The sequence below is a fragment of the Oncorhynchus gorbuscha genome, linkage group LG02 (genome assembly GCF_021184085.1).
Source record: "Oncorhynchus gorbuscha isolate QuinsamMale2020 ecotype Even-year linkage group LG02, OgorEven_v1.0, whole genome shotgun sequence".
Taxonomy (NCBI): domain Eukaryota; kingdom Metazoa; phylum Chordata; class Actinopteri; order Salmoniformes; family Salmonidae; genus Oncorhynchus; species Oncorhynchus gorbuscha.
This window is the reverse complement of record NC_060174.1, coordinates 61,406,229-61,426,022: the sequence shown is the minus strand read 5'-3', so window position 1 is coordinate 61,426,022 and position 19,794 is coordinate 61,406,229. Positions and strand designations below refer to the sequence as shown.

Below are 19,794 nucleotides of genomic sequence, written 5' to 3'. Positions count from 1 at the left end.
GCCTGTGACTGGAACGAATTGCAAAAATCGTTGGAGACTTTTGACGTTAAAATTTGGAGACTTTTATCTCCCTCACCAACTTCAAACATCTGCTATCTGAGCAGCTAACCGATCGCTGCAGCTGTACATAGTCTATCTGTAAATAGCCCACCCATTTTTACCTACCTCATCCCCATACTGTTTATATTTATTTACTTTTCTGCTCTTTTGCACACCAGTATCTCTACCTGTACATGACCATCTGATCATGTATCATTCCAGTGTTAATCTGCAAAATTGTAATTATTCGCCTACCTCCTCTTGTCTTTTGCACACAATGTATATAGACTCTCTTTTTTTCTACTGTGTTATTGACTTGTTAATTGTGTAACTCTGTGTTGTCTGTTCACACTGCTATGCTTTATCTTGGCCAGGTCGCAGTTGTAAATGAGAACTTGTTCTCAACTAGCCTACCTGGTTAAATAAAGGTGAAATATAAAAAAATAAAAATGGGATAACGTTATCTTTATATATTTGTTGTCACTTATTAAGCGTCCTAAGTATTTTATGTTTTTTTTGTGGTCCACTTAACAGATTGCTGTAGATCATTATAAAAAAAGAATCCACACAAATGTTATGCACTGAGAATATTCTGTAAATATTTTTAGCAAAGGGGCATTGAGTTTTCAATATTGGTCAGGTATATCAGGAGATCATCTGCAAATAATTTACCAATACTGATACATGTTACGTTTGGGACCTGTCTACAAGCGTTTAATTGCTGGTGCAAACAGGAGGGGGGAGAGAGGACATCCCTGTCTTGTGGCCCTTTCTAAGACATTTTCATCAGATAAATGTATTATGTGTGTATATTTTTGCTTTAGGACATTTATAAAATATTTGAATTAAATGTATTATTTCAGATGAAAAGTTGAAAGCTTCTAAAGTTTTGAATGGAAAAGGCCGTTCAAGACGGTCAAAAGCCTTTTGCGCATCAACAGCCATTATTGATGGATCTATATATATATTTTTCTTTTCGGTATTGTATTAAACTGAAACTTTCTTGTATTTGTTATTAAGTGTCTATTTTTAATAAACCCTGTTTGATTGATATGTGTCAAGTCACCATGCTGTGATTAAGTGCTTCGCCTGTCCTGTCGTGTTTTTGCTGTGAGTGTGTATCTGTCCTGTCTTGTCATCCTGGTAAGACTTTTGCCCTTCTATTTATTATGAGTTTGTTATTATTTTATTGTCACAATTGATTATCCTTTGGGTCTGTAATCAGTCATGTTTGTCATTTATTATCATGTCTTGGGAACTCTGCTGGTCAGATTTTCCTGCTTTTAATATAACTCAGAAAAATTTAGGTTTGACTCATGGAACTCATCAGATGCTGCGTGGAAGCACTGAATTGAGTGGCAGTTATTCCCCTCTACAGACTGTGTTGTCATTTGTGTAAATATGACAGGAACTCTCCAGTGCTTTTAATATAACAGAAAAAAAGGTTTTTGTCCATGTGTGTTGTCAAAATGCTACTTTGTCCCAAAATGTTAAATAATATTCTATGGGAAAGCCATCCAATCGTGGTGCTTTTCTCTGTGTGAATGTTTTAACAGTAGCTGATATTTAGTTTTGGGTGATTTCTGTTTTTACTGATTATTTTTGGTCTGCTGTTAATTGCATCAGGGTTGTTGAGTCTTTTTTGGAACACTATTCTTTTGAGATTTACTGTCAGGGCCCAGGTCTGGCAGAATCTGTGCAGAATATCTAGGTGCTGCTGTAGGCCCTCCTCGGTTGGTGACAGAAGCACCAGATCATCAGCAAACAGTAGACATTTGACTTCAGATTATAGTAGCGTGAGGCCTGGTGCTGCAGACCTTTCTAGTGCCCGCACCAATTCGTAGGATATATATGTTGAAGAGGATGGGGCTTAAGCTGCATCCCTGTCTCACCCCACGGCCCTGTGGGAAGAAATGTGTGTTTTTTGCCAATTTTAACCGCACACTTGTTGTTTGTGTACATGGATTTTATAATGTCATATGTTTTACCCCCAACACCACTTTCCATCAATTTGTATAGCAGACACTCATGCCAAATTCAGTCGAATGCTTTTTGGAAATCAACAAAGCATGAGAAGACTGTGCCTTTGTTTTGGTTTGTTTGGTTGTCAATTAGGGTGTGCAGGGTGAATACATGGTCTGTTGTACGGTAATTTGGTACAAAGCCCATTTGACATTTGCTCAGTACATTGTTTTCATTGAGGAAATGTACAAGTCTGCTGTTAATGATAATGCAGAGGATTTTCCCAAGGTTGCTGTTGACGCATACCCCACGGTAGTTATTGGGGTCAAATTTGTCTCCACGTTTGTGGATTGAGGTGATCAGTCCTTGGTTCCAAATATTTTGGAAGATGCCAGAGCTAAGGATGATGTTGAAGCATTTTAGTATAGCCAATTGTATTTGATCCTGTATATGTTTTTGCTCTTTATTCTTTGTTATAGAGCCAAAACGATTGGAGAAGTGGTTTACCCATACCCATCTCCATTTTGGATAGATAAATCTTTGTGTTGTTGTTTGTGATTCTCTCTCTCTCAGTGAAGTGAGTCAACAGAATCCGCTACGGGTTCCTACTGTGTGAGACGCTTATTCTGTCACCTTGGACAGGGACATCAAATCAAATGTATTTGTCACATACACATGGTTAGCAGAAGTTAATGCGAGTGTAACGAAATGCTTGTGCTTCTAGTTCCAACAATGCAGTAATAACCAACGAGTAATCTAACCTAACAATTCCAAAACTACTACCTTATACACACAAATGTAAAGGGATAAAGAACATGTACATAAAGATATGAATGAGTGATGGTACAGAACGGCATAGGCAAGATGCAGTAGATGGTATCGAGTACAGTATGTACATATGAGATGAGTAATGTAGGGTATGTAAACAAGGTGGCATAGTTTAAAGTGGCTAGTGATACATGTATTACATAAAGATGCAGTAGATGATATAAGAGTACAGTATATACATATACATATGAGATGAATAATGTAGGGTATGTAAACATTATATCAAGTAGCATTGTTTAAAGTGGCTAGTGATATATTTTACATCAATTTCCATCAATTCCCATTATTAAAGTGGCTGGAGTTGAGTCAGTGTGTTGGCAGCAGCAACTCAATGTTAGCGGTGGCTGTTTAACAGTCTGATGGCCTTGAGATAGAAGCTGGTTTTCAGTCTCTCGGTCCCTGCTTTGATGCACCTGTACTGACCTCGCCTTCTGGATGATAACGGGGTGAACAGGCAGTGGCTCGGGTGGATGTTGTCCTTGATGATCTTTATGGCCTTCCTGTAACATCGGGTGGTGTAGGTGTCCTGGAGGGCCAGTAGTTTGCCCCCGGTGATGCGTTGTGCAGACCTCACTACCCTCTGGAGAGCCTTATGGCAGTTGCCGTACCAGGCGGTGATACAGCCCGACAGGATGCTCTCGATTGTGCATATGTAGATGTTTGTGAGGGCTTTTAGTGACAAGCCTAATTTCTTCAGGCTCCTGAGGTTGAAGAGGCGCTGCTGCGCCTTCTTCACGATGATGTCTGTGTGGGTGGACCAATTCAGTTTGTCTGTGATGTGTACGCCGAGGAACTTAAAACTTACTACCCTCTCCCTACTGTCCCATCGATGTGGATAGGTGGGTGCTCCCTCTGCTGTTTCCTGAAGTCCACAATCATCTCCTTAGTTTTGTTGACGTTGAGTGTGATGTTATTTTCCTGACATTTCTCTGTGTCCTGCCAGCTCTAGATGTCAAGTTAATTACGGTCTCTTCAGAACCACTGTAAGTGAGCAGTCTCACAGTAGCTTTTCCTCTCCTGGGAGGCCAGTCATAGCATCACCCTCTAGGACATTGTCCCGCCTATGGCTCTTCCCAGGCCCTCAGTCAAGGTTCTGTCTGTCAGTACTGTAATGTTTGTCTGATGACGCTTGATTATGGTAGGCCTAACTGAAGTGGAATGAATTCTTGAGTTACAAACATAGGGCTATTATTATATAGCCAGATTTGTTAGTGTATTAGCTAACGCCTTTATCATGCGTTATCATACCATACTTGGCATTACAAAAGTCAGAGGAGTTAGAGAAAGCTTGGAACAGATTTGGATATATTATCAACACACTTAAGACTTTTATAACACCGAATGATATAACACAGGTTATGTACATGGAGTAACACATGCAGATGTAGGATCTTAATTTGATCACTCTTTTGTTGCTGAGTATTTTCCTGCATGGCAGGAAATGCAAACTTGTGGTGTATTTGAGTTTTAAAAAGGCTTCTTAAGTTTGCAATTTCTAAGTTGAAATGTCAGACTTGATTTGTCCTCATGAAAAATGTTGCAACCACTAGAGAAATGTCCATTCGTTATGAACTACATAATAATTCAAATTTACTTACAAATTTACGGAGGAATGAAGACAGCCAGGTACTAAAATCAACTCAGACTATCTCTAATTTGTCTCCCTCTTGAATCTTTTTATGTTAAATTACTGGTGTAACAACTCAATTTGGTTCATTTACCACTGCCACAGCATTCACTATTCATTTTGCCCCTTTGAAGGATAATGCATTGACAATGTTTGGGATTATAGCACGGCATGGTGTGACATACGCATGTTCTCACGGTGGTAGCGCCTTGTAGTCTGGCTATCATACTGTAGACACAGCATAGACTCCCGGTGTGGCACATAGACAGACGTGGTACACATCAGCACTAGGCTGTTCTAACAGAAGAACAGCATGCAATACCATCTGGGGTCTTCTTCAATAGCCAAGTGCTGTATCAAGTCTATGATTTTTTGGGTTTGTTGCAGATTTGAGTCATCTTCTCTGCATAAACTGACTTATCCTGCTGTTTATTCTCAAACTGTTGCATGTTTAATTAAATGAGGCGTCCAATGCTTTATTTATCTATTCCATTCTACTTTATTCACAGAGACAGACATGTCAGGGCCACCCGAATGAGGGTTGCCCTCATTGCTGTTCTTAGTCAGACTGCATCAATCAATCAAATGTATTCATAAAGCCCTTTTTACATCAGCAGATGTCACAGAGTGCTATACAGTTACCCAGTTTAAAACCCCAAACAGCAAGCAATGCAGATGTAGAAACCCGGTGGCTAGGAAAAACTCCCTAGAAAGGCCGAAACCTAGGAAGAAACCTAGAGAGGAACCAGGCTCTGAGGGGTGGCCAGTCCTCTTCTGGCTGTGCCGGGTGGAGATTGTAAGAGTACACGGCCATTTAAAGCCCGATTGTTCAAGGTCTTCAAGGTGTTCAAACGTTCATAGATGACCAGCAGGGTCAAATAATAACCCGTGGTTGTAGAGGGTGCAACAGGTCAGTACCTCAAAAGTAATTGTCAGTTGGCTTTTCATAGCCGAGCATTCAGACATTGAGACAGCAGGTGCGGTAGAGAGAAAGAGAGAGAGTCGAAAACAGCAGGTCCTGGACAAGGTAGCATGTCCGGTGAACAGGTCAGGGTTCCCTAGCCGCAGGCAGAACAGTTGAAACTGGAGCAGCAGCCCGACCAGTTGGACCGGGGACAGCAAGGAGTAATCAGGCCAGGTGGTCCTGAGGCATGATCCTAGGGCTCAGGTCCTGAGGGAGGGTTGGGAGAGAGGGATAGAGAGAGAATTAGAGGGAGCATACTTAAATTCACACAGGACACCAGATAAGAAGGAGAATTACACCAGATATAACAGACTGACCCTAGCCCCCCCGGCACATAGACTATTTCAGCATATATACTGGAGACTGAGACAGAGGTGGGTCGGGGGACCTTGTGGCCAACCAGGCAGGATACAACCCACCCACTTTGCCAAAGCACAGCCCCCACTGTTGATATCCCACTATAGGGATATAAACAGACCACCAACTTACTATCCTGAGACAAGTGCTGACTATAGCCCATGAAGATATCCTCCACCGCACGAGCCCGAGGGGGCGCAAAACCAGACAGGAAGATCACGTCCGTGACTCAACCCACTCAAGTCACGCACCCCTCCTAGGGACGGCATGGAAGAGCACCAGTAAGTCAGTGACTCAGCCCCCGTAATAGGGTTAGAGGCAGAGAATCCCAGTGGAGAGAGGGGAGCCGACCAGGCAGAGACAGCAAGGGAGGTTCGTCGCTCCAGTGCCTTTCTGTTCACCGTCACACCCCTGGGCCAGACTACATACACTCAATCATAGGACCCACTGAATAAATGGGTCTTCAGTAAAGACTTAAAGGTCGAGGCCGAGTCTGCGTCTCTCACCTGAATAACCAGACCATTCCATAAAAATAGAGCTCAATAGGAGAAACCCTGCCTCCAGCTGTTTGCTTAGAAATTCAAGGCATAATTTCTGTAGCGGTCCTGCTGTTCCTTGACTCGGTGGATCAGAACCGGATCCATGTCCCATGGTCACTCCCTGCACATCCTCTTTGGCACCAGTAGATAGCCCAGAGCATCCAGCCCATCTGTCAGGAACAGTGGATTTAAACCATAGCAATTAGAGAATCACCCCTATTGCTGTCCCCTCTAAAGCTGTCCTCTGTATGATATGCACATGCAAATAGCACTTCATTTCTAGTAACACGTCATTTCAAGAAATAAAATAACTAGTATTGCCCTGGGGGGAAAAATGTGAAATGTGTTGACAGAAATGATAAAGGAATTTATATGTTTAAAGTAATGACTAAATAATTCCACCCTGAAACATATTTAACGGTGTGAATTGTATTATAATAATAAGACTATAATTCAATATTAGAAAATAAGACTATATTCCAATAATGTGTGTGTGGGACAAGTTACAGTAAGAGGGAGAAATGTGTGGTTGAGAAAACAGAGGTTGTTAGACTACACATGACCTGGTTATAACTCTGATAAAGCTGACAATGGGAGAGGGCCCTTCCAAGGCCTCTCTAATCTTGGGAGGAGAGGAATGGCGAGAAACTGGCTGGTAGAAATGTGATAAAACTGTGTGTGTGTGTGTGTGTGTGTGTGTGTGTGTGTGTGTGTGTGTGTGTGTGTGTGTGTGTGTGTGTGTGTGTGTGTGTGTGTGTGTGTGTGTGTGTGTGTGTGTGTGTGTGTGTGTGTGTGTGTGTGTGTGTGTGTGTGTGTGTGTGTGTGTGTGTGTGTGTGTGTGTGTGTAGAAGTTATAAAATGACTGTGTTTGCATTTTTGACTTCATAACGTTCTCTGAATAAAGAACTAACCTATTGCAGACTGGGGGCTTTGTCTAATTCTTCATTAATCAGGGTCTTACAAACTTCTGGGATTTGGTCCAAGCTATAGTGATAGTTGAGTTCAACCATTGGGATAAAAATTCTCGTGACAAGAAATGGGACTAACTCAGAAATGTTTTGGTTTCTTTTGCAGGTTTGGTATAAAAGAATCATAATAAACAACCGGAACATCCAAGGACACGAAGAACTTAACCTCCGGTCTGCCATTGACATCGCATAAATATTTGTTGGGCTCCCTAGTGGTGCCTTGGAACACAGGTGATGGCTGAGCACAGCAGCAACCCTGCTTGGAGGGTCCAGGCTGGCTCCACCCTAGCCTCGCTCAGTGACAGGATGACTCTGCCAGAGAGCACTACCATTCTCTTTAATCTGAGTTTCCCCATGGAATGGAATCAGTCTGACTCCAGACCAGAGACACCTGACAAGGAGAAGAACTGGCCTGCTCTGCTCATTTTGCTGGTCATCTTCTTCACTGTGGCGGGCAACATCCTGCTCATCCTGGCTGTGTCTCTGGAGAGGAAGCTGCAGAATGCCACTAGCTTCATCCTGCGCTCCCTGGCTGTGGCAGACATGCTCGTGGGCTTTCTCGTCATGCCGGTCTCACTGATTAACATTCTCTATGGTAGGTGGTAGGTTGAACTCTTTTAGAATTGCAAAGCAGTGTTTGTTTGCCCTCTGGATAATGATCTCTTGAAAGCAGCAAGGGATAAAAGGCTTTACTGTGAGGCAGGGGCGTCAATTGGGTATGGCAGGGTATGGCCCTAGCTCAACACCTTCAATTTAGAAATAGGCTACTAAAATGATTCCAATCCCGTTTCAATGGCAAATGCAGTTTAGCGGTACTCAGGCTGACCATGCGGATGCCTGGGAGCGGGATGGAACGCTGTGTGTATGGCTGGCTGGTTTTATGGAGAGCACATCAACGCAGCTGCTGAGTTTGACGAATATTAAGTCCCCTATTGACTGACCTGAATGAACCTACGGCAACAAGGTGATAATGGCTAGATTCAATTTGGCTTGTTTTTGCTGTGCTCTAAATTGCATTTATAAAAACATTTTTGCATAGAAATGCAGTAAATGAGCTTCAATTTGATAAAAAATTCCCATCCAGGGACCGACTTTGCTTAACTTCAGAGACAAACCCGCAGTGGGATGCAGAGTGCAACTAGACAGAAGGCAGTGAAATTGAAGGCCAATGTAACATAAACAAATATGGGGAAAAATGCAGGAAATATGGAGGTGTTTTATTTAATTGTGTATCGTAATAAATGTTTTGCTGAAAACTATTTTTTTGCATCCATTTACAATTGATTTGCTCTTGCATTTATCAATTATTTCCAATATTTTGTTTTACTATCAATACTTTTGGGTTTATGTTTTTTGCTTTCAATATCATTATTTTTGTTTGCAATACTAAGAATTGTATTCTCGACTTCAGAAGTTTTGCTTGATATTAATGTCACAAAGGTAATTCACACACTAGAGGATTGCATCATATTAGAACATCATTACTCTGTTAAATGTGTTCTAAGCGGGAATTGAAATGTTTACAATTAAAATAGTACACCCCGCCACATTTTCTGTAAAAAGCTGAGGAATGAGGCTGGAGAAAAGCAACCACTTTCAAATCCATAGACTACGCTATGGATGCAAGGACTGACCATCTATGTTATCCCAATTATAGCATTAACCATGGTTTTAGGCGAACCGGTGTTTGTTTAAATTCAGTTTGTTTACAAATATTGGAGTAAATGTGGACTTTTCTGACATGTGAAAGTACAAATGAGATTTTCACTTTCACATGTGGCATTGCAAGTTCACGCATGACAAAAAAATGCAGTTCTACATGTGAAAAACTTTCACAATCTGGAAATGCACATTAGATTTTTTACATGCGATAGTTTTTCTTTTACATGTGAAATTGCAAATGTGATTTTCACATGTGACTGTTTTTTCACATTTAAAAATGCAATTCAGCATGTGAAAGTTTTTAACGTAGTAACCGCGAATGTCATATATTGTACGCAAAATAGTACGCAGTCACATTGTACGCAGCATCATTGTACGCAGCATCATCTGGATATGTACGCAACAAAAGTTCAACATTCATCTTCTGCAGTTTCTGTCAAGACATCTACGCGTACAGTTTGACGAATACGTTCGGTAAATCCAACGTATGCACCACCCCGAATGCACTGCAACTGCAACTGCCTCTGCAAGGCAACGCTGCAAGGCAAACGCAGCGTTTCGTTGGAAATGAATGTAATTCTGGTGTACCAAAATGCTGTCTATTTGATGATATACTGAATGAGAATGAAAAATGACTTTGGATTTGTTTGCATGGTCACAAAGCAGGTGTTCCTATTTGATAATGAAATGTCAGTAATTCTTGGTGAACTGTGCCTGTCCATTCTTCAGACTACCTGTGGCCCTTCCCCAGACCCCTTTGTCCCATCTGGATCTACCTAGACGTGCTGTTCTCCACAGCATCCATCATGCACCTGTGTACCATTTCACTGGACCGCTATGTGGGCATCTGTAACCCCATCAAGCACAGCCGCTCCAACTCCCTCTCCAAGGCCAAGGCTAAGATCGCCCTCGTCTGGAGCATCTCCATAGGTGAGTTCCGGCTGACATAGCTACTGGAAATAGAACAACAACAAAAACAGCAGGTCTAAATCATTTGCTCCCACGGTGTTGTCTGCGTGCGAGAGATAGTGAGTTACTTTTGAAACCTTATTTTTCTTTCTCTACTGTCTGTCAAGAAGGAATGCTTTTCTCTCACCTCTCCTGGGGCTCTCAAGGGGAGCCTCATGGCATCTTCACCCTGAGTGATGCTCTAAATGGTTGCCGACGGGACAGGCTATCATGGTCTCGACGGCTCAAGGCTTTTTGGTTTTGCGGAAATCGGATAGCCAGTCAACCTGTGAGCCTGTCGACTTCATCTAAAAAAAACAACTCAATTTTCTATTTTCTCCGCCCTCGTGTCCTTTTTTGAAAGCCTCTGGTGGTCAATATGAATCACTATGATCCCCCCCCCTTTAATTTAATAATATATAATAATAACGTTTTGAGATAGATGTAGCTGTGTTTGTGCATTGGTTTAAATGTGATATTCATTGTCCATTCCTGCCCATCTCTCTCTCTCTCTCTCTGACAGTGATCTCCATGCCCATCCCTGTGATTGGCCTGTATGATGAGGGGAAGGTGTTTGTCAATGGGATCTGTGTACTGAACGAGCACAGCTTCGTCCTGATTGGCTCCTTCGTAGCCTTCTTCGTCCCTCTGGTCATCATGGTGGTCAGCTACTGTTTGACCGTGCGCGTGCTGCAGTGCCAAGCCTCTGATTACCTGCATGGAGGCATGGCTTCGATCGGCCGGCCTACCTTACTCGGGATCACCCCAAGGCTCCCCGCAGGGGACAGTCTTAGCCTCCTCAAACAGGACCCGAGTCCCGAGATCTTGCCAGCTGTTGCAGCCTCCAATATTTCCGTCTCTCAAGCCTCCTCGCAACCCGTCTCTCCAGCAGGGAGGCAGGAGCCAGGGGGACCTGGTGGGAAACCTGGCGTGGCTCAATCAATCAAAAATGAGAGGAGAGCCTCCAAGGTCCTGGGTGTGGTGTTTTTCCTCTTCCTGGTGATGTGGTGTCCGTTCTTCATCACCAATGTGCTGAGCGTGTTGTGTGAGGACTCGATAATAAGCCTGTGCAATAAGCCCGTGTTGGCAGTGCTCCTAAATGTCTTCGTTTGGGTGGGATATGCCTCCTCTGGTGTCAACCCACTGGTCTACACTCTATTCAACAGGACCTACAGACAGGCCTTCCACCGCTACCTACGGTGTATCTACCACAGCCCGCCAGCCAAGAGCACCCCAGCCTACCCTGTCTTTTCTGTTTACACCACCACCCCTATTCTCTGCGGGAAAGATGCCAACCGTCTGTAAATGTAGCAGACACAATGGGAATAATGGGGTGCGTTAATGGCAGAATGAGGTTGGAGAGAGTGCAAAAAAAAAGTTCTGGGACGTCAGAGAAGTTGGTCAGCGTCCGTCCCACCCCCCGCTGAGCACGTCAGCTGTGTCTGAACTAGCTAGCTCTCTCTCTCTCTCTCTCTCTCTCTCTCTCTCTCTCTCTCTCTCTCTCTCTCTCTCTCTCTCTCTCTCTCTCTCTCTCTCTCTCTCTCTCTCTCTCTCGCTCTCGCTCTCGCTCTCTCTCTCTCTCTCTCTCTCTCTCTCTCGCTCTCTCTCGCTCTCTCTCTCTCGCTCTCTCTCTCTCTCTCTCTCTCTCGCTCTCTCTCTCTCTCTCTCTCTCTCTCTCGCTCTCTCTCTCTCTCTCTCTCTCTCGCTCTCTCGCTCTCTCTCTCTCTCTCTCTCTCTCTCTCTCTCTCTCTCTCTCTCTCTCTCTCTCTCTCTCTCTCGCTCTCTCTCTCTCGCTCTCTCTCTCTCTCTCGCTCTCTCTCTCTCGCTCTCTCTCTCTCTCTCTCTCTCTCTCTCTCTCTCTCTCTCTCTCTCTCTCTCTCTCTCTCTCTCTCTCTCTCTCTCTACATCCAAAACAGTGTGGTGACAAAGCTATTGCTTCATGTCACTGCTTGGATTCCCCCCCCCCCCTCCACTCCCTGTTCGAACACAGGAGATGTACTCAATGTCTCCCTGCCCAAACGAGTAAATATAAGATATGTATTAGTCTACAAGGCTGCACAATGTGACTGAAGACATTTGATACTTGAATATTTGCATTACATTTAGTGAGTAATAAGCGCATACTCAGTGTGGTGATCGTGGTGAAATGTCCGTTAACTGCGCTGCTGTTGCTGTTTGCATCTCTCATTGACAGGGCTGTGAGAGGTCACGGGTGGCATGACAGGGGAAACCACCTGATGTATCTCTCCAATCATAGAGTCACAGTGCCACCATGTGGGAACATAGAATGCAGCACACAAGCGTTTCACTTCTAACTTGGTCTCTTCTTTTTCTGCCTGTCTGATAGCTGCAAGTGGCCGTTGAAGAGGAAGCGTATGTCCCATTGGACACAGATATGTTTCCCTCCTCATTCCCAGAGGACCGTTGCTATTTCGGTACATTTTTCCTGACAGATGAATAGGATATGATCTGTGTCGTCTTCTTCCGCAGTTTTAACATGCAATATACATAACGGCGCTACTGCTGCAGGATTCTCGAAGATCACCAATCGCCAACCTCTCCGAGGGTCGGGATGGGCCCGTGTTCTTTTCTTATTTTGTAATCATGTTCTGATCAGACGATTGTCCGCCACCGACTCAATGTGAATGATCATGCGCATGCTATTGTTGTGGAGGATTTCAGATGTACAATATTTGAATCGGTATTGTCATCCAACTTCCATCATTAGTCTTGGGTATATGGTTGGTTTGCCCTTTACTAGAAACCATTTTATGTGTGCAGCAACAAGGACGCAAAACATTTCAAAGGTCACCTCATTAGCATTAGATATCAAGAATAAACCATGTTGAAATGCCCCTATCCTTTCAACACAATACTTTTGCTTAAAGATTGAATGGTCCACATTTGCTTTCAGCCTCTTAGATACGGTGTATTGCAATACCAAGTATCACCCTATTGCCAATATAAAGAACTGTATAGACACAACTACAAGAGCCATTGTTGATCTACATATATATATTTATGACTTTTGACTCTTTTGCATTGTCATTAGTGGGTGAGATGTAGAGTGAATGCAAGAGAAAGAATGAATGTTCACCCAAGCTTCTGGTTAATTCCGCACTCAGCTATGAATGAATGAATTCTTTCCACTTTAATAGGCTGTACTACACAAACAAACACAAAGACACTCAACACAGGCACTTCTCACCCTGGACAATAAGAGTCCCTTGTATTCCCCTTTCCCACAGATTCCACAGCATAGCACACTAGTACTGCCCCCCACCCTGATGCATGGAACATGCGATTATCACATAACCTGGCCTGCATATTGGATGAAGCCATTTTGTCACAGCTACAGTATGCCATTATATTATGCGTCTGCTCTTTGTTGTTTGACAGATAAAGCATGTATGTTATTTTGCCTATTAAATTGTTTTTTTTTCTCGGTTCTGTGGGGTCTGGGCATCTTTGAAACACAGGGTGGTGGTCCGTATGAGCCCATGTACGCATGCGTCGTGGTTTCGCTGCTGCAGAGCGTTCGCGTTCCACGGTCGCGGAGGAAAGCGGACGCTGCCAAGGAAACACACATGCAGACATAAGGGAATCCAGATTTCAGCATCGTCGTCCATTCCCTTGACTTCGATAATTCACCGGTAGTGATGGTAGCGCGCAGTAACGCATTTGACCTATAGATCTATTCCACGCGCGATGTCTAAATAGCTGCCAAATAATACAGGCAACGAGAGGAGGTAAAATAAATAAAATAAAAAGTAAAGGGAAAGACAAACCAGCGGTAAGTAGATTTAGGTACCATTTCACCCTTCTTAGATCGCTAGGATAGACATCATTATTATACATTGCACAATAAGTATGTCCAATTATATAATGTGTTTGTGTTTGGGGGCGGGGGGGGGGTCTAAACAAGAAGAGAGGGGATGCGGGTGACACCGGTTCTATTTATTATAATCTTACAATATAAGAAACGCTTGCATGAGAAAGAAAAGTATATGTTTGTGTGACATATATTGTGCCTTGGAATTATGGACATAGATTGACGCTCTCACCACTCGAGACACCCGTCTCCTGGCCAATTCTAATCAATATATTGGTTTTCCTCTTCACATTCACGAATATACCATTTCCAGCTGTACTTGAACAATGGTTAACTGCTGTAGCCCTATGGTCGAACACCTGTTCTGTTCCCTTTGCGTTACAAATCACATGCTTGTGCAGAAGCAGCAATGCTTGGATGTATGACGTGATCATCAGTCCAACTGCAGGAACTCACTGATGTCATTCTTTTTAATCAGTCAGATGTCGAATGAAGGATGACTACTAATCAAGTCAAATGGATATTTTTGGGGAGGGAAAAGCAATCTGTACCTGCACGAGGCTACAGGTGCAGTCACATATCTGCTCATCTATTACTATGAAGTTACAAAGAAATTAGGCTTACTGAACTAGGTTACTGTGAAACAACGTGAATACTACAGTAAGGAATTGCTACAGAACATGATTCAGCCCCCCAAAAAATGTCAACCTGCTAATTACACAGGTGCAACTGATGCACAAGTGTTACTCAAATGCACTATTTAAATAAAGCATACTGAATATCCTATGAGATGAGAAGTCCAGGTGTTCTGAGATTATCGGTCTCCTTTGTAGCTCAGTTGGTAGACTATGGTGCTTGTTATTGCCAGGTTAGTGGGTTCAAATCCTGGGACCACCCATATGTAAAATGTATGTGTGCATGACTGTATGTTGTGTTGGATAAAAGTGTCTGCTAAATGGCATTCTTCTTAAAAGAGGCACATTTCTGCAAGAGCGCTAAGAACCTTGGCGTGATCCTGGACAACAAACTGTCGTTCTCAACTAACATCAAGGCGGTGGCCCGTTCCTGTAGGTTCATGCTCTACAACATCCGCAGAGTACGACCCTGCCTCACACAGGAAGCGGCGCAGGTCCTAATCCAGGCACTTGTCATCTCCCGTCTGGATTACTGCAACTCGCTGTTGGCTGGGCTCCCTGCCTGTGCCATTAAACCCCTACAACTCATCCAGAACGCCGCAGCCCGACTAGTGTTCAACCTTCCCAAGTTCTCTCACGTCACCCCGCTCCTCCGCTCTCTCCACTGGCTTCCAGTTGAAGCTCGCATCTGCTACAAGACCATGGTGCTTGCCTACGGAGCTGTGAGGGGAACGGCACCTCAGTACCTCCAGGCTCTGATCAGGCCCTACACCCAAATAAGGGCACTGCGTTCATCCACCTCTGGCCTGCTCGCCTCCCTACCACTGAGGAAGTACAGTTCCCGCTCAGCTCAGTCAAAACTGTTCGCTGCTCTGGCTCCCCAATGGTGGAACAAACTCCCTCATGACGCCAGGACAGCGGAGTCAATCACCACCTTCCGGAGACACCTGAAACCCCACCTCTTTAAGGAATACCTAGGATAGGATAAAGTAATCCTTCTCACCCCCCCCCCCCTTAAAATATTTAGATGCACTATTGTAAAGTGGTTGTTCCACTGGATGTCATAAGGTGAATGCACCAATTTGTAAGTCGCTCTGGATAAGAGCGTCTGCTAAATGACTTAAATGTAATGTAATGTAATGCAACCAAGACCTCAAACAGATTGTAGGAAAGAAATAGGAGGGGGGCCTCAGAGTTTATATGGAACACATTTTGGTTGGCCTTGAAAGTCTATGACCTTGTATGATTGACAAAAAATTATTGTTTGTCTTGTTTTATTTGTCAACTCAAATGGTAGTTTGGCAAATCTTGATTGATTTGAGATGACAAAGGGTAGGCCATAAAATGTGGTCTTAATTGCGGTGACAGTTTGCATCCTGTAATTTTTTTAAGCAATGGAGGAAGCTTATGGTGTCATGACTTCGGCAGTTTTCGGCAGGTGTCATGACTTCGGCAGTTTTCGGCAGGTGTCATGACTTCGGCAGTTTTCGGCAGGTGTCATGACTTCGGCAGTTTTCGGCAGGTGTCATGACTTCGGCAGTTTTCGGCAGGTGTCATGACTTCGGCAGTTTTCGGCAGGTGTCATGACTTCGGCAGTTTTCGGCAGGTGTCATGACTTCGATGGACTCCATACAGTTATTTGAGGATTCACTTCATTTCAGCAACAGGAGAAGCCTGTCAAGTTGGGTGTTGTGCTTGTATATTTGACTCAAATGCTTGTATATTTGTGCTGATCTTTACATATTCTAATTGCTCTTACCTAGTTTGAATAGATTCACCCACTGACTATGGTTGAACTGCTAGGTCTACGATGGGAGGAATGCAGTAGATCATTGAGTTTCTACTGTCTTGTTCTGAACATAGATTATGTAAAAGGGAGCCTGGAGCCAGTGTCATGCTAGCAGCACTGTGGAAGTGTTGCTATGGTTTCCACTCATGAATCAGTTTTCTTCCCATGACTGTTGAGGCTGTGGCGGCATGCTATACTGGCTCCAGTAGAGGAGACAAGAATGAGAGATGAGAGAAAAGACACACAACTTGACGTTCCGGAATCAATGGTAGCATTTAGCCAGATTCTGAGAGCCACTCTTAGTTTGAATAGTGAGAAACTCCAACAAGAAAGGGGCATTGTGAGCGATGGAAAGGATGACTAAAAATGCAGAAGAGGGTAATGCTTAGCAGATGCCAGCTACAGACTGGAGGCCAATAGATTTTTGAGGGGACAGCAGTGTTTGGGTGTGAAAGTAATCATTCATGAAGAATTAACACACAAAGGAGAACGGAAAGTTCACTCATTCATATTTGAACAATAAGCTATGTCAGTAAATAAATAAGCATTTGGAAGGTGGCGTCTCAGCGGCCTCAGCAATGGAAGCGAGTCATGTATACATGATCCAAGTGATAGTTCACCCAGATAGTAAACGTACAGTTGAAGTCGGAAGTTTACTTTCACTTAGGTTGGTGTCATTAAAACTTGTTTTTCAACCACTCCACAAATTTCTTGTTAACACACTATAGTTTTGTCAAGTCGGTTAGGACATCTACTTTGTGCATGACACAAGTCATTTTTCCAACAATAGTTTACAGACAGATTATTTAACTTATGATTCACTGTATCACAATTCCAGTGGGTAAGAAGTTTACATACACTAAGTTGACTGCCTTTAAACAGCTTGGAAAATTCCAGAAAATTATGTAATGGCTTTAGAAGCTTCTGATAGGCTAGTTGACATCATTTGAGTCAATTGGAGGTGTACCTGTGGATGTATTTCAAGGCCTACCTTCAAACTCAGTGCCTCTTTGCTTGACATCATGGGAAAATCAAAGGAAATCAGCCAAGACCCCATAATTAATGTTTTTTCCCTCCACAAGTCTGGTTCACCCTTGGGAGCAATTTCCAAACGCCTGAAGGTACCACATTAATCCGTACAAACAATAGTGTGCAAGTATAAACACCATGGAACCATGCAGCCGTCATACCGCTCAGGAAGGAGACGCGTTCTGTCTCCTAGAGATGAACGTACTTTGGTGCGAAAGTGCAAATCAATCCCAGAACAACAGCAAATGACCTTGTGAAGATTCTGGAGGAAATAGGTACAAAAGTATCTATATCCTCAGTAAAACGAGTTCTATATCGACATAACCTGAAAGGCCGCTCAGCAAGGAAGAAGCCACTGCTCCAAAACCACCATAAAAAAACCAGACTACGGTTTGCAACTGCACATGGGGACAAAGATCGTACTTTTTGGAGTAATGTCCTCTGGTCTGATGAAACAAAAATGAAACTGTTTGGCCATAATGACCATCATTATGTTTCGAGGAAAAAGGGGGCGGCTTGCAAACTGAAGAACACCATCCCAACCATGAAGCATGGGGGTGGCTGCATCATGTTGTGGGGGTGCTTTGCTGCAGGAGGGACTGGTGCACTTCACTAAATAGATGGCATCATGAGGAAGCAAAATAATGTGGATATATTGAAGCAAAATCTCAAGACATCAGTCAGGAAGTTAAAACTTGGTCACAAGTGGGTCTTCCAAATGGACATTGACCCCAAGCATACTTCCAAAGTTGTAGCAAAATGGCTTAAGGACAACAAAGTCAAGGTATTGGAGTGGCCATCACAAAGCCCTGAACACAATCCTATAGAAAATTTGTGGGCAGAACTAAAAAAGCGCATGCGAGCAAGGAGGCCTACAAACCTGACTCAGTTACTCCAGCTCTGTCAGGAGGAATGGGCTGAAATTCACCCAACTTATTGTGGGAAGCTTGTGGAAGGCTACCCAAAATGTTTGACCCAAGTTAAACATTTTAAAGGCAATACTACCGAATACTAATTGAGTGTATGTAAACGTCTGACCCACTGGGAATGTGATGAAAGAAATAAAAGCTCAAATAAATAATTCTCTCTACTATTATTCTGACATTTCACATTCTTAAAATAAAGTGGTGATCCTAACTGACCTAAAACAGCAAATTTTTACCCGGATGAAATGTCAGGAATTGTGAAAAACTGAGTTTAAGTGTACTTGGCTAAGGTGTATGTAAACCTCCGACTTCAACCGTACATATACACATAACCCAGGAGCTGCAGAGCAGACATTCTAAAAGGCCCTACTCCCAACCTCCAGAGAGTATCATGAACCCGTCTCTCTGTGATAGTCTCCGTGCATGAGGTTGCATTTCCCTACTAGAGGTTCCCCTTGAGGATGTTTACGCATGTTTAGCTATTTTACCATGCCAATTTATTGCAATTTTTGACAGCTGCAAAAAGGACTCTGTAGCCTTGGGGAACATCTCGGCCTATTTATTTGAAATAGGAGACATATAATTAAAGCCTGACATTCCAAGATGATATGCTGATGTAGGAAAACTAATAATGTTCTTTGTCTTTCTGGTCCTACATATGTTTTGTATATTCTGTCCTTTTTCATTTTGTCTGGTCCAATGCATCTATTTGCAGTGTACTACAGTATGTGTATGATTGCTTCGTTCTATTTCTCTCAAATGTACTTCTTCTCATCACATTGCAATGGGCAACAGAGCATAAGGGAAGGTCCTTGGAGGTTGCCATGGTGATGGCCCCAGACTGTAGCTCTGATATAGTAGAGCCCCTTGCTGTTTGCATGCACACTACTCACAACCCCCCCCCAACCACACACCCAATGCAATACACTTTGTTGTACACGATCACAGAATAGACAAGATTTTGAAGCCCATAATTAGTCATCCATTGACATGAACATTCGATAAGGTACATTAGTACTATCTCACGAGCAAAATTTGTAAGCTTTCTGTAGGTAAGTCTGTTTTTAGACTTGATATGCCCAAATGCCAAATGAAGATGAAAGTCCATTGGATTGAAATCTCATTGGATCCAATCTCTTTGTCATTGGATATGCTTATTGGGTTATTTTTGTTCTGCTATTTTAAAAATATTTTTAGACCAGTGCTTGAAAGAGACACGACATGTAAAGGCCTATAAATACAGTGATTGAGAGAGATAGGAGGTAGAACACTTGTGAAAGAGGGACGTAAGCCAGAGGAAGAGAGGTCTCCTCCATTGTCTCCACTATAGGGACATGCTGACCAGTAGGCAGTGGATCGTGTAAATGAATGCCAGGCGGTTGTGTAAATGAATGCCAGGTGGTTGTGTAAATGAATGCCAGGCGGTTGTGTAAAGGCATGCCAGGCGGTTGTGTAAATGAATGCCAGGTGGTTGTGTAAATGAATGCCAGGCGGTTGTGTAAATGAATGCCAGGCAGTTGTGTAAAGGCATGCCAGGCGGTTGTGTAAAGGCATGCAAGGCGGTTGTGTAAAGGCATGCCAGGCGGTTGTGTAAAGGCATGCCAGGCGGTGGTAAATGAATGCCAGGTGGTTGTGTAAATGGCAGGTTAGTTGTGTAAATGAATGCCCAGCATGCAGGTGGTTGTGTAA

At 43.3% G+C, this 19,794-nt stretch overlaps 1 protein-coding gene across 6 annotated transcripts in view; it reads left to right on the top strand.

Moving 5' to 3' along the window:
- Positions 1 to 19,794, top strand: part of LOC124005914 (wiskott-Aldrich syndrome protein family member 3-like) — a 42,749-nt gene that overhangs the window by 13,830 nt on the left and 9,125 nt on the right. For 3 of the 6 annotated variants that reach the window (XM_046315592.1, XM_046315579.1, XM_046315572.1), the window contains 4 exons: positions 7,391 to 7,879; positions 9,676 to 9,876; positions 10,418 to 11,227; positions 12,242 to 12,525. In XM_046315592.1, coding sequence (XP_046171548.1) covers positions 7,519 to 7,879; positions 9,676 to 9,876; positions 10,418 to 11,199 — 1,344 coding nt within the window. In that variant the 5' untranslated portion in view covers positions 7,391 to 7,518 and the 3' untranslated portion in view covers positions 11,200 to 11,227; positions 12,242 to 12,525. Of the gene's footprint in view, positions 1 to 7,390; positions 7,880 to 9,675; positions 9,877 to 10,417; positions 11,449 to 11,775; positions 13,688 to 19,794 lie in introns of those variants that run through there. The other 3 variants (XM_046315587.1, XM_046315564.1, XM_046315558.1) reach the window with 3 other exon arrangements.